Source organism: Mobula hypostoma, chromosome 8, assembly GCF_963921235.1.
Source record: "Mobula hypostoma chromosome 8, sMobHyp1.1, whole genome shotgun sequence".
In the NCBI taxonomy this organism is placed as follows: Eukaryota; Metazoa; Chordata; class Chondrichthyes; order Myliobatiformes; family Myliobatidae; genus Mobula; species Mobula hypostoma.
This window is the reverse complement of record NC_086104.1, coordinates 100,883,144-100,897,988: the sequence shown is the minus strand read 5'-3', so window position 1 is coordinate 100,897,988 and position 14,845 is coordinate 100,883,144. Positions and strand designations below refer to the sequence as shown.

Sequence of the window (14,845 nt, the reverse complement as noted above, 5' to 3'; positions counted from 1 at the left end):
TTTGGATTTTCAAAAGGCCTTCGATAAGGTGCCGCATATGAGGCTGCTTAATAAGATGAGAGCCCATGGAATTATAGGAAAGATATTGGAATGGGTGGAGCATTGGCTGATAGGCAGAAAGCAAAGGGTGGGAATAAAGGAATCCTTTTCTGATTGGTTGCTGGTTACTAGTGGTGTTCTTCAGGGGTTGGTGTTGGGGCCGCTTCTTTTCACAATGTATATCGATGATTTAGATTGTGGATTAAATGGTTTTGTGGCTAAGTTTGCGGATGACACCAAGATAGGTGGAGGAGCAAAAAATGTTGAAGAAACAGAAAGGTTGCAGAGAGACTTAGTAAGTTTAGGAGAGTGGGCAAAGAAATGGCAGATGAGATACAAGGTTGACAAATGTATGGTTGTACATTTTGGAAGAAGAAATAATCAGGCAGATTATTATTTAGGTGGGGAGAAAATTCAAACATCGGAAGTGCAAAGGGACTTGGGGGTCCTCGTGCAGGATACCCTAAAGGTTAACCACCAAGTTGGATTGGCGGTAAGGAAAGCGAATGCTATATTGGCATTCATTTCAAGAGGAATAGTGTATAAGAGTAAGGAGGTGTTGATGAGGCTCTTTGGGGCATTAGTGAGACCTCATTTGGAATACTGTGTGCAGTTTTGGGCCCCCTATCTTAGAAAGGATGTACTGATGTTGGAGAGAGTTCAGAGAAGATTTACGAGGATGATTCCTGGAATTCAGGGGCTAACATGAGGAGCGTTTGTCGGCACTTGGATTGTATTCATTAGAGTATAGAAGAATGAGAGGGGATCTCATAGAAACATTTCGAATGTTGAAAGGGTTGGACAGAGTAGATGTGGAAAGGTTGTTTCCCTTGATGGGTGAGTACAGGACAAGAGGCCATAGTCTTAGAATTAGAGGGTACCCAGTTAAAACAGAGATGAGGAGAAATTTTTTTAGCCAGAGGGTCATGGATTTGTGGAATTCATTGCCACATACAGCTGTGGAGGCCCGATCATTGAGGGTGTTTAAGGAGGAAATTGACAGGTATCTAATTAGTCAGGGTATCAAGGGATATGGGGAAAAAGCTGGAAATTGGAACTAGATGGGTGAATAGTTTAGCTCATGGGGGAGCTGCAAAGCAGACTCGATGGGCCGAATGGCCTACTTCTGCTCCTTTGTCTTGTGATCTTGTGATGACAGGTGACCTGATAGAGGTGTATAGGATGATGAGAGGCATTGATCATGTGGCTAGTCAGAGGCTTTTTCCCAGTTTTCCCAGGGCTGAAATGACTAGCACGAGGGGGCACAGTTTTAAGATGCTTGGAAGTAGGTACAGAGGAGATGTCGGGGTAAGGTTTTTTTAAATCACACAGCATGGTGAGTGCATGGAATGGGCTGCTGGTGATGGTGGTGGAGGTGGATACGATAGGGTCTTTTAAGAGGCTCCTGGACAGGTACATGGAGCTCAGAAAAAAGAGGGCGATGGGTAACCCAAGGTAATTTCTAAAGGTAAGGACATGTTCGGCATAGCATTGTGGGCCGAAGGGACTGTATTGTGCTGTAGGTTTTTCTATGTTTCTATCTGGAAGGACTTTTCTACACAATACTGTGCACTTTTGAGATCCTCTTGTCACAAGCATCCAATCCTTAAATTGCTAAAACCTCAGCAACAGGCAGAAGAAAAATACATATTGTACATTTATTTATACTTTTATTATTTTTCAGCCAGAATTGTTATTTTACAGAATATTAAGTGTACAATAGAAATTTTGACAGGCAATAAGATGGCAAAGCACCAATTTAATTGAGCCCTTAAATACCCAAATTATTACATACATTCAAATTTTCAGATTGTGCTTTCTATATACAATCCCAGCAGATATACAGATTAACAAGTAGTACAGAACTCCAGAATTACTTCAAACAGCAATTAGTGTTAAATTAAATCCTTTGACAAACTCGACACTAATGTTGAGCCTTAGAATATGAAAGATTTACTTTAGTCATACACAAAACCCCTTCAGTATCAGTAGTAAAAGTCATTTTTCTTTTTAAAATGGACACATTAAGGTCTCTATGCTATTGCTCTACTGAGCTCCAAAACATGAATAAACAGCTATTTTAATCAAGCCTGACTGACAGGTTACAATGGAGTTGCAACGTTGCAGAGTAGCACAGTATGTTTACTACACCACAGGCCTCAGGTTTCAGGAAATAGAATAAGACGCAATGTTTGGACCCAATACATTCATATAGCCAGTTCAGAATAAAAATATCAACTTGTCTACTGATTCTGCTTATTTATACACTACTCTTCTTGTGTGTAGACTGCCAGAATTCTCTTCCTGTTGTACACCAAGCAGCCCACAGCCTTAAATCAGCTGCATACTGAAATCCTGCTTCTCAACTTCTTTCCCTCTGGGTAATTCCAAGTGTTGATCATCTGCTGCGTTGCAGTTGGTTCAGAATTGCACACACTTCTAATGGTCTTAAAATAATAGTGCTTTCCAAGGTGGAGTAGATGAAGATATGTTCAAGTAAATGTATCAAAAGGCTTTAATGTATGGGCATATTGAACCAGAAAGACACCAACCATATTGTGGGTCAGCTACAAGGACATGATCTTGGTCACTATTCCAAAATCCCTCACAGAAAAGAAACTTAACAGGATTATTCCAAGAGCCAATTGAGTTCATTACTTTATTGGCAACCATTTGGATGAAAACTTTAATATATGCACTGAACAAAACTTGATGGCAGAGATTAAAGAGTTACCAGTACTTGCAAAAAGGCAGCTCAATCCAGAATGCTGGTGATTTGCCTTCTGTACATATTCAATGCTTGTTTTAGCAATAAAAACTGAATTGGCCTGCTGTCAGCAAACTATCTAATGGCATGAAAGTACACCTGATGAGAATAATTCATACAAAAGTCTGGACAGTCACTAACACTACGGTTTTACCATCAATATCTGATATTTGTGGACAGATGTATTGGCAGCAGACTTGATTTATCATATCAATCGTGCACCACAAAGGTGACCTACAGGTCAACCAGAGAAAGTCCTATATGTATATGGTGTTGAGCAGTTGTGTGTGGAACTTCACTTGAAACAAGTAGCAGACATCACTGAACAACAGCACACACATAACAACTTAGCCTGGCCAGAAGAAGCAACAATGGGGAACTAGCAGCATTTCCAACAAGTAGAATATGGGAAGCAAGGGTTAGATAGATCTTAAAGTAGATTAGCACAACATCATGGGCCGAAGGTCCTCTACTGTGTGCTGAACTGTTCTATTCAGGTGAAAACTAGATCATTGGAATCAGATGTTCTACTGCTTGGATTCATACAGCCAGAACAAAGCATTTCAGCAGTTGCAATCATCTGCATCTAAGCAAGCACATGTGGCACTCTGACCTCATCAGTCATTTTAATTTTATTTTTGAGAAACAGCAACCAAGTGTGTGCACTTCTCAGCTGGCACTGTAGAACAACGCATGACCATTTTACTGCCAAACACCACTTTGGAGATGTAGCACATCCTTCAACTAACATTCAGTGACTACAGAAAGTGCATGTGGTTACGGTTAATCAGACTGTTCTATCTGATGCTTTCTGCTGTGAATGTTAACTCTCTTTATTATTCTCTCTTACAGACACACACTTTTCTCACAGACATCATATCATCAGAACATGAGCTTGGATAATCTAGGATGCACGAACTACATCTTAAAGATAACCAGCAGGACATATTCACTGAAACTTTTCTCCCTGACTGAAGCCATCTAATGTAATTAGTATTAGCCACTTATGTGATGAGCAAACTTACATCAGCCGTGCCAACCAATGCACCAATGAAGGTCTAAACTTGCTAATGATGTGTCTTTCAGCATCTTACAGCACTGAATAACGCGTCATTTAATTTTATTTTCAGGAGAAATTTATTCCAACAAGTAATGTTTAGGGTATCACATGCATTAATTCCGGCTAATGGTGTCTCTGGAGATGGACTTCAACAAATGGCAGCCCATACATTATACAGTAATAATTAAACCAGTGTAGTCCAACAAGACCGGAACTATAGGCAGGATAATTTTAAAAGCAAATCATTTTGCCCCACCTTTCCCTATCAATACAGAAAAATATTTAAACTATATTTTAATTAAAAACACAGAACTAGGTTGTGAATTGGGAGCCTATATACATCATATCACACGACGTTTGTAAAATACCCATGGAGACTGCTGACGTCGCCAAACATCACACAAAATGCTGGAGGAACTCAGCAGGGCAGGTAGTATCAATGGAGGAGAATAAACAGTTGACTTTTGAGGCTGTGACCTGAAACATCAGCTGTTTATTCTCCTCTATAGATGCTGCCTGACCCACTGAGTTCCTCCATAAAGTTTGTGTGTGTTACTCTGTATTTTTAGCATCTGCAGAAACTCCTGTCTTTATACAAAGCACAATCACCAACCTCAATTGACACAAAACAGATTCTTCACTCTGGAATTGATCCAAGAGCAATGGACCAAATGTTCAAGGTGAAAGCAACATAACGTTTAAAATATTAATCTAAAAGCCTCACATTGGATGTGAATATTGCTCAAACTTTTAAAATCATGAAAATCATTACCTTTATTAAAATTTTGATGATTTTTAAAAATTACTTGGAGTTCCATACAACAGATTAAAAGTGGCCTCAAGATGTAGTTTTTCATATTATTGCATAACCTTTAAGCCCTATTTGAGTAAATCTCTACTGACCAGGTTCAGAAATAAGAATTCTAATGTTCCCGCTAACACTTTTTATACAAATGCTCAACATTGTATTTTTTCAGGTTTTTCATTCATAATAGATTCAACCCATGTGTTCAAAGCAAACGCTCCAATTTAGCAGTTTCACAGAAGCAGGAGCTGTTGGAAATCATACCTCAAGATGCATTGGTCTGTATTAGGTCACATTGCAATGGCTTATTTTCCATTTCTCTGAGGTAATGAGCATATTACAAGGTAGGGAGGGGATTTTATAAACAGCATTTTGGGAAATGGATCAATGCATAAACCATCATGAGTTGATCCTCTACATACAATCTCTGCACTCTTCGGGATTGGGATGAACTACTTCTAGTGGTGTATCTTGTACATTCTTTTCTAATCCTAATTTACATTTTAAAAGACATTAACATGTAAATATACAGTCCCATTCCGTTGAAGTTTTTTTAAAAGTTTAATGGGAAATAAAAAGGGGACTGATCAGGCCACACATAAAATATAAAACTCGACGCAATCTGGCGCCTAATTTTCAATCCAGAATTACTCAAAGAAATGATTGTACTTTAACAAGGCATTGGACTGGCCATGGGTTCAACCGAAGTTCAATACAATTAAATACTTGGTGCAGATTTGTTCTTCTCTCTCACTACATTTTCCAAAAAGACAGAAAGATAAGTTAGCAAGTTCACCTCTGAACTCAAAACAGATCTATTCTTCAGGTTGAAAAGTTCAAATTTTATCAGTTTGTTTTACCAATGGAAGAGAAACCTTAGACACAGAAAGGAAAAATAAATTTAAAATCCAGAATGGAGTAACATTTAGGTCGTCGGAAAGGTTACTCAGAAAAGGCACTGGGTCTAGATCGAAGTCAGCACGTCTGGATGTCCAGTTCCTAAGCCTCACCAATGAGCTCTAGACATTGGATTCACCAGTTCATTTCCATCTCTCACTACGGTTTTTGGTCAGACGACCAGGATTTTCTATGCTCACTTTTCCTCAGAGGCTTGTCACCCGATCGGAGTCCCGCTCCACCCTCTGACTTGGCAAGTGCGGTGAGAGCAGACAGGTTTGGATTAGATTTCGAGAAGCTTCCACTTCTCCGATTCTCCGAGGCGGCGGCCAGTTGCATCCGGTGGCCCGTGCTGCGGCGCTTGGCTGAGCCACTGGCTCTGGTGACCCGGCTGGGCCTCACTAACACTCCGTAGCCCGGATTACATCGGAAATACTGCTTCCCACCGACTGAGCCGTCATTCTTCCCTGAAACGGAAAACGTATGCCACTGTAACACTAGTTTACAGCTAAATACCCAGCGCAAACTCAAGTTCATTATCATTCAACCATACACATGTATATAGATAAATGAAACATTGTTCCTCTGGGGCCAGGGTGCAAACCACAGTAGAGTCACACACACCACATACACCATAGTTACAATCCACTACATACAGTCACAAAATTACATTAACACAAGTCCCTGAGTGACCTGGCCTCACGGTTGACAGGTTGACATAAAGTGCGAGGTGCATGCTTATGTGAGACAGTATGTACTGACATTGTTAAAATAAAGCAAGCAATCATATAAATATGTGACACAGCAGCAATAAAAGATGAAAAAGTGACCAGGGCAGGATATATGTGAGAGAGTGAGAGAGAGAGAGAGAGCGAGAGAGAGCGAGCGAGAGCGTGTGTGTGTGTGTGTGTGTGTGTGTGTGTGTGTGTGTGTGTGTGTGTGTGTGTGTTGGGGAGTGGGGGGGGGAAGCAGTGACAGAGCATTCAGACAGGGTGTACCAAAGAGATTATGGGAAGGATGGGAGGGGGTCCTTGACAATGCTGGAGGCACTTCTGATATATGCCCTGAATGAAGGGTTGGGGGGGGGGGGAGAAAGAGAGAGACCCCAATGATATTTTCAACAAAGTAATCCAATCATTTCCTCAATATGATTCAGCAATAACAAAGGAGTGAGAAGCTTTTAGAGCAACACACACAAAATGCTGCAGGAACTCAGGGGGTCAGGTAGCATTTATGGAAATGAATAAACTGTCAATGTTTTGGGCCGAGACACTTCAGAATTGGAGAGAAAAGGAGAAGAAGCCAGAATAAGGTGGTGGGGAGAGGGGAAGGAGGACAAGCTGGCAGGTGATAGGTGAGACCAGGTGGATGGGGGAGGGCGATAAAGTGAGAAGCTGATAGAGGAGAGGGACCAAGGTTTCAGATTTCTAGGAAGAAGGAGGGGCTCCACAGAGAGGCGAGAAGGGGTAAGAGGGGGCCAGAGTGAGGAAGAGGGAAGGGGAAGAATTACCAGAAGTTGCATAAATCAATGTTCATGCCATCAGGTTGAGGCTCTCTAGATGAAATATAAGGTATCGCTCCTCCATCTTGATAGTGGCACAAGATGAGGCCGTGGGCCAACATGTTGGAATGGTGGTAGGGATTGGAATTGAAATGGTTGGGAAATTCTGCTTTTTACAGATAGAGCGAAGGTGCTCAACAAAACATTTCCCCAGTCTCACCAGTGTGGAGGAGGCCGCATCAGGAGTACTGGATACAGTAGGCAATTCCAACAGATTCACAGGTCAAGTGCTGTCTCTCCTGCAAGGATTGGTTGGGGCCTTAAACAAAGGTGAGGGATGAGGTGAATGGCATTTCTGTCACTTGCAGGGATAAGCGCCAAAAGGGAGGTTAATGGGAAGGGATGAATGGACAAGGGAGTCATGGAGGGAGCAATCCCTGCGGAAAGCAGAGCGTGGGTGTGGAGGGACGCAAGGGTGAACAGCCAGAAGCCATGGTACACATTGGTACCAATGACACAGGTAGGAAAAGGGAGGAGGCCTTGAAGATAGAATATAGGGAGTTAGAAAGTTGAAAAGCAGGACCTCCAGGGTAGTAATCTCTGGATTGCTGCCTGTGCCACGTGCCAATGATGGTAAGAATAGGATGATTTGGTCGATGAATGTGTGGCTGAAGAGTTGATGCAGGAGGCAGGGTTTCAGATTTCTGGGTCATTGGGATCTCTCTGGGGAAGGTATAACTTGTACAAAAGGGATGGGTTGCACCTGAACCCGAGGTGGACCAATATCTTTGTGGACAGGTTTCCTGGAGCTGTTGGGGAGGGTTTAAAGTAATTTGGGAAAAGGGTGGGAACCAGAGTGATACAGTTGAGGATGGGGCAGTTGGTATACAACTAGATGCAGTGTGTAGTAAGACTGAGGAAGGACAGGCAGATGAAAGGGCAAAATTGCAGCCAGGGGGGTCAGTTAAACTATAACTGGGGGCCAAAATCAAAAAGGGTGACAGATACAGGACAGGAGGTGTTATATTTGAATTCACACAGTATGCAGCACATACATGGAACACCACTAGTCACCAGCAGCCAACCTGAAAAGGATCTTTTTATTCTCAACCTTTCCCTCCTGCCAATCAGCTAATGTTCTATCCATGCTAGTATCTTTCCTGTAATACCCCTGGCTCTTGTTTAGTAGCCTCATGTGCAGCACCTTGTCAAAGGCCCTCTGAAAATCCAGGTACACAACATGTACCAAATTCTGCTTTGTCTATCCTGCTTGTTATTTCTTCAAAGAATTTCAACAGATTTGTCAGGCAAGATTTTCCTTTAAGAAAACCATGCTGACTTATAAAAACAAAACGTCAGTAGGCAGTTTGTCCCCAGAGACGGAGACAGAGAGATCAAGAAAGGGGAGAGAGGTGTCAGAGATGGACCAAGTGAATTTAAGGGCGGAGTTGAAGTTGGAGGCAAAGTTGAAATTGATGAGCTCAGCATGTGTGCATGAAGCAGCACCAATGCAGTTGTCAATGTAGTGGAGGAAGAATTGGGGAGCATTACCAGGGCCAGCTTGCAACATGAACTGTTCCATGTAGCCAACAAAAAGGCAGGCATAGCTGGTGCCCACTGGGTGCCCCTTGAGTCTGGAGAAAATGTGCGGAACTGGAAGAGAAATTGTTGAGTGTGAAGATAATTTCCGCCTGCAGAGAGTGGTGGTGGAGGAGAGGAGCTGGTTGGGTCTGTTGAGAAAGAAGCAGAGAGCTTTAAGGTCTTCTTGATGGGGAACAGAATTGTATAGGGATTGGACATCTATGGTGAAAATCAGGTGATCAGGTCCAGGGAACTGAAAGTTGTTGAGCAGATCACGAGTACGTGAAGTGTGGAGGATGTAGGTAGAAAGAGACTGAACTAAGAGGGATCGAATAGTGTTAAAGTAGTAGACAATGTTGTCACATTTTCAACTTGAAAAGCATGTTCCCAACTGGTTCCCTTGATTTCCAAAGTAACCTTCTGCTCAATGTTACCCTCAGATTTCTGCTCCAACTGATTTAACCAGCACCAGTAAATATTTCATTAAAACGACACCAAAGACAGTCATCTAACACACACATTATTGATTTCCCACACTGACACTCACTGTACTGCTGGCACAAAACAACAGATTTCATGACATACAGTTGCAAGAAAACGTTTGTGGACCCTGTGCAATCACCTGATTTTCTTAATTAATTACTCATAAAATGTGGTCTGATCTTCATCAGAGTCACAATAATAGACAAACACAATCTGCCTAAACTAATTAACACACAAACAATTGTACTTCTCGTCAATACTGAGTGCACCATTTAAACAATCACAGTTAGGTTCAAAAATAAAGTACGTAAACCTCTGGGGTAGCACACATTAAAGTTGCTGGTGAACGCAGCAGGCCAGGCAGCATCTCTAAGAAGAGGTACAGTCGACGTTTCGGGCCGAGACCCTTCGTCAGGACTGGTCTCGGCCCGAAATGTCGACTGTACCTCTTCCTAGAGATGCTGCCTGGCCTGCTGCGTTCACCGGCAACTTTGATGTGTGTTGCTTGAAATTCCAGCATCTGCAGATTTCCTCGTGTTTACGTAAACCTCTGGGGTAACGCCTTCTATAAAAGCAATTTGGAGCCAGGTGCTCCAATCAAGGAGATGAGACTGGAGATGTGGGTTGTAGAGGTGCCCTGCCCTATAAAACAGACAAAGTCAGATTACTAACAGAGCCTGCTCTTCTCAAGAAAAACCTGTTTATGTGCATGCACCGTGTCTCAATCAAAACAACTTTCAGAGGACCTTGGAAGAAGAATTACAGCGATGCATGAAGCTAGAAAAGGGCTTAAAAAAAAAGCAATTCTAAAGACCTGCAAACCCTTCCCACCAAAGGGTTTTGGCCCAAAACGTCAACTGTACTCTTTTCCATAGATGCTGCCTGGCCTGCTGAGTTCCTCCAGCATTTTGTGTGTGTTGCTCAGATTTCCAGCATCTGCAGATTTTCTCTTGTTTGTGACTGGATTACGACACCGCGAAGTCTCTTCCAGGGATAACTGCCCTGAAGTAGTTTAAATCTTCCCTTCGACAGGAGTTCAGTGAAACTCTCTCTTACCACTCCTCCTCTGTGATCCCCACTGCTCTCAGTACAGCTAAAGGGTTTTAGCACAAAATGTCAACTGTACTCTTTTCCATAGACGCTGCCTGGCCCGCTGAGCTCCCCCAGCATTCTCTGTGTGTTGCAGATTTTCTCTCGTTTGTTTCTAAAGACCTGAGGGTTCATCAGTCCATAGTAAGCAACATAGCCTACAAATGGAGGAAATTCAGTACCCTGGGAGTGGGCATCCTGCAAAGATCACACCAAGAGCACAACATGCAATGCTGAAGGAGGTGAAAAAGAACCCAAGGGTAACAGCAAAAGACCAGCAGAAATCTAGAACCTGCTAAAAGTCTCTGTTCACGTGTCCACTATAAGAAAAACACTGAACAAGAATGGCGTCCTGGAAGGACACCACAGAGGAAACTACTGCTCTCCCAAAAAAAAACCTGCTGCATGTCTCAAGTTTGCAAAAGAGCACCTGAATGTTCCACAATGCTTCTGGGACAACGTTCTGTGGACAGATGACACAAAAGTTGAACTTTCTGACAGAAATGTATATTGATACGTTTGGAGGGAAAAGGGCACTGCACACCAACACCAAAACCTCATCCCAACTGTGAAGCATGGTGGAAGGAGCATCATGGTTTGGGCCTGCTTTGCTGCCTCAGGGCCTGGACAGCTTACAATCATTAAGGGAACAATTAATTCAAATTTGTATCAAGACATTTTACTGGAGAATGACAGGGTAAGCAGTCCGTCACCTGAAGCTTAATAGAAGTCGGATGATGCGACAAGACAATGATCTGAAACACAAGAGTTAATCAACAGAATGGTTTAAAAGGAAGAAAATGTGTGTTTTGGAATGGTCAAGTCAGAGTCCAGACCTTAACCCAATTGAGATGCTGTGGCATGACCTGAAGAGGGTTATTCCTACAAGGTATCCCAGAAATACTGATGAACCGAAACAGTTTTGTATGGAGGAATGATCTAAACTTCCTCGTCGCCGTTGTGCAAGTCTGATCAACAGCTAAAGGAATCATGTGGTGAAGGTTATTGCTGCTGAAGGAGGTTCTACCAGTTATTAAATACAAAGGTTCACATACTTTTTCCAGCCTAGATTGTGAATGATTAAACTATGTGTTCAATAAAGACATGTAAAGTACAATTATTTGTGTGTTATTAGTTTAGGCAGATTGTATTTGTCTATTATTGTGTCTTTGAAGAAGATCAGACCGCATTTCATGAGTAATTAATGCAGAAAACCAGGTAATTGCAAAGGATTCACAAACTTTTTCTCACAAATGTATGCTGGTGGTAATAAACCCGATTTTGACTCCAATTATAAAACAATTCACTGTTCTAAAAACCCTTGATTGCAAGATGAGTTCCAAGTGAAAAAACAAACTGTTCTGCCTTTTGTGACCGGCACTTATAAAAAGTGACTTTAACTTCTATCTATAGGTTGGGGGGGGGGTGGTGTGGTAAAGGCAAAGGATGTTGCTAATATAGTTTGGCAGATAATTTTGACACAAAAGGAAATTGGGAGGAAAAAGTAAGGCGGGGGAGTTTTGGAGAAACAAATCTGTTTGACCTTAGTCGACTTTACAGTTTAAATACTTGCTTGAGCAGCTTGTGATGTATCATTTGAACAAGTTAAGTTGTACACTGGCCCCGTCAGCAGTATCTCAGAAACTAATAAACAATGCTGGAGTGCAACAGTTCATAGCTTTAACAGTGACATACAATTGTTGCTTGCTGAATGCCCCTGACTAATGGACAAAGTCAAATCAATAAGGTGACAGAGCGTAGGTGACCAATCAGTAAGGTGACAGAGCGTGACTGACCAATCAGTAAGGTGACACAGCATAGGCGACCAATCAGTAAGGTGACAGAGCATAGGCAACCAATCAGTAAGGTGACACAGCGTAGGCAACCAATCAGTAAGGTGGGTGAGAGTGTGTAGGTGACCAATCCATCAACACAACTGATTAATAATACCTTCCTGCATTTATTATCTATTAAAATAAAATTTATCAATTATGGACAACAGTATTCTGTGGGTTGTATTGCTGAAAAAGAAAATTAAATTATAAAACAAAGAAACCGAAATGAGAAGCACCTTCCAGAACCAGAGAACAGAAGAAAGGAAAATGAAATATTAGAACCAAGTGAAACTGAGATGAAATTAAAGTACTTTTCAAACACTGAAGTTCTCCTTTAGTTACAAAACTATTCTCAGTCACTTACCTGCCGGAACATCCAGCTCAATTCCAATCCAAATTCCATCAGCAAATTCCGTGGGTCCGATATACCTGACTGTACCAGTCTTGTTTGTACCGACTAAGACATATTCCCCGTCTTTTAGCCACTCAGGGATCGTCTCAGCAGCTTCCTCGGAATCTGAAACCACTTCAAGTTTGTCACTTGGTAACTCACAATCGTCATTCCTTGTGCTTACAGTCCCAGAAACACTCTCAGTCTCCGACGCCCCCACCACAGCTGAGTCCAAGGACTGAGGTGGGCACAGTTCTGTTGGCACTGTGCTGACTTCAAGGTGACCTTCAGAATCTTGGCAAGTATTTTCATCACTCAAAATGCCAGTGAATGATTTCAATTCAGACGTCCTCACCCTTTGAATTTTGAAGGGATTGGAAGTCACAGATTTGGGCTCTGCCCCAACATTTTTCACCTCGGGTTTCGACTTGGTTAATGGTGATGCTGGCTTCTGCACGGGTGATAAATTTGTCAATGTGTCAGTCTGGATGGTAAGTGGTGTGGAGATTTTGGCGGGCATTTGAGTGCTAACCATTTCAGTCGAGAGTTGTTCAGTTATCCCAGAGGGAGTGAGGGTGCTTTCAGATGAGAACCATTCCCTGTCTCCTCTTGCCACTGTTTCCTCGGGCTGTAGTGATTGACTGTGAAAGCTTCCACAACCCTTTCCAACGTCCGTGTCTGCGTTTTGCAGTTGGGTTTGACTTCCAACTTCATTGGAGGTCTGAGGAGCATCATCTCTCGTTTCATTACTGTGATACAGCAGATTCTCAACTCCATTGACAGCACCTCCAGCAAAACTGGGGCTCATCTCTGACTCAGTGCCTGACTGTGCCAAGCCCTCGCAGCGCAATACTTCTTGGTTTTCTGACTGGGCGGAGATGTCCACATCTGAGGTTACTTGTCTGGAATGGAGAGAGTTGACATCACTGTTCGTCGACATGCTCGTCTCGAAGAGGGTCGCTGTGGAAACGCTGTGTGAGAAGTAGCCACTTGAAGCTTCACTGGAAGGACTTTGAGGTTCTTGATGGGGTTTCTGGGTGGGTGTGTCAGCAAGCTCGCTCTTCAGTGGAACGTTTCCACAGTTTGTAGGGTGGACAGTTTTTGTCGTTGCCACTGGGACACAAGGTGCTTTCTCTTCATGAGCCTGATGGAAATGTAGAGAAACACGACGTTTTCGCAAGGTGACAGTGCATTTCACACCCACCTCGTCACTAACCCCACCAGCATGAAGTACATGGGGTACCCATGATGCTAACACCATTAGTAAACCTGACACATTGCTCATCGTCCTCCAAGGTGGAAGAAGATACGGTGAGGGCCAGTTCATGAGGTAACACAAAGGAGAGTGTGTGGGAGTGTAAAAGAGGTATACCTGACCAATATTTGAAAAAAAAGGTTTGCTTGTTTGTAATGAGCTAATTCCTTAAATGAGACAATCGTTCAAAAGTAATTTTTAAAAATCTACTTACACATGTACTGCAACTCAGAGGTTTGAAAAGTTCAATTCAACTGCAGTCACCATTATGTCGGCAAACCAGCAGCCAAACACAAGAGTGAGATCTTCATTATACAGGTTAAGTAAAGAATATTCTTGAAGGAGATTTAGTAACGAATACAAATACAAGAAATAGTTGATAATCTTCAATCCTTGACTGGTCTTGTACCGCACACCACAGGTAAAGATTAAAGGTGAGCTGTATTTGTCATTTGTATATCGAAACATGCAGTGAAATGCATTGTTTGCGTCAAATCAAGTCAGTGAGGATGTGCTGAGGTCACTATGCTTCCAGCACCAACACAGTATCTCACTAATCCTAACTCATGTGTCTTTGGAATGTGGGAGGAAACCAGAGCACCCAGAGAAAACCCACACGGTCATGGGAAAAATGTACAAACTCAGTTTGTACTTACAGACGTGGCAGGAAATGACCCCCAATCTGACAGCTGGCACTGTAAAGCGTTTGTGCTAACTGCTATGCGACTGTGTGGCCCAATTCCCAAAGTCTAAGGTAGGCTTCTCAGACTCTATATTCCAGCTAACAAGCTCAGAGTGATCTGATTTGGAAAAAGTTCAAGCTTTAAAGTAAATTAATTATCAAAGTATTATATTGCACCATATACTATCTTGAGATTCATTTTCTTGCAGGCATCACAGTAGTTCTGAAGCATTGTTAGTCACTCAGTGCCATCACTTTGTTTCTCCCCTCCTTGAAAGTCTACTTAAACATCTCTCCTGGGCCCTCCCTTTAACCCACGGCACACAAACCCACATAGGCTTTTCAAACTTGCAAGGCAGACCCAAGTCATTTCCTCAGGCCTACAAATACATATTATTAAGTGCACAGAGACATGGGATGATTATAAATAGACAATAGATGCAGAAGTAGGCCATTCGGC

At 42.4% G+C, this 14,845-nt stretch overlaps 1 protein-coding gene across 1 annotated transcript in view; it reads right to left on the bottom strand.

Moving 5' to 3' along the window:
• Positions 1 to 1,702: 1,702 nt before the first annotated feature.
• The window catches only part of LOC134350789 (kinesin-like protein KIF13B), a 285,072-nt gene continuing 271,929 nt past the window's right edge, over positions 1,703 to 14,845 (bottom strand). The window contains exons 39-40 of the mRNA XM_063056478.1: positions 12,422 to 13,592; positions 1,703 to 6,035 (exon numbers count right to left, since the gene is read on the bottom strand). Of these exons, the coding sequence (XP_062912548.1) occupies positions 5,728 to 6,035; positions 12,422 to 13,592 (1,479 nt within the window). The 3' untranslated portion in view covers positions 1,703 to 5,727. The remainder of the gene's footprint in view (positions 6,036 to 12,421; positions 13,593 to 14,845) is intronic.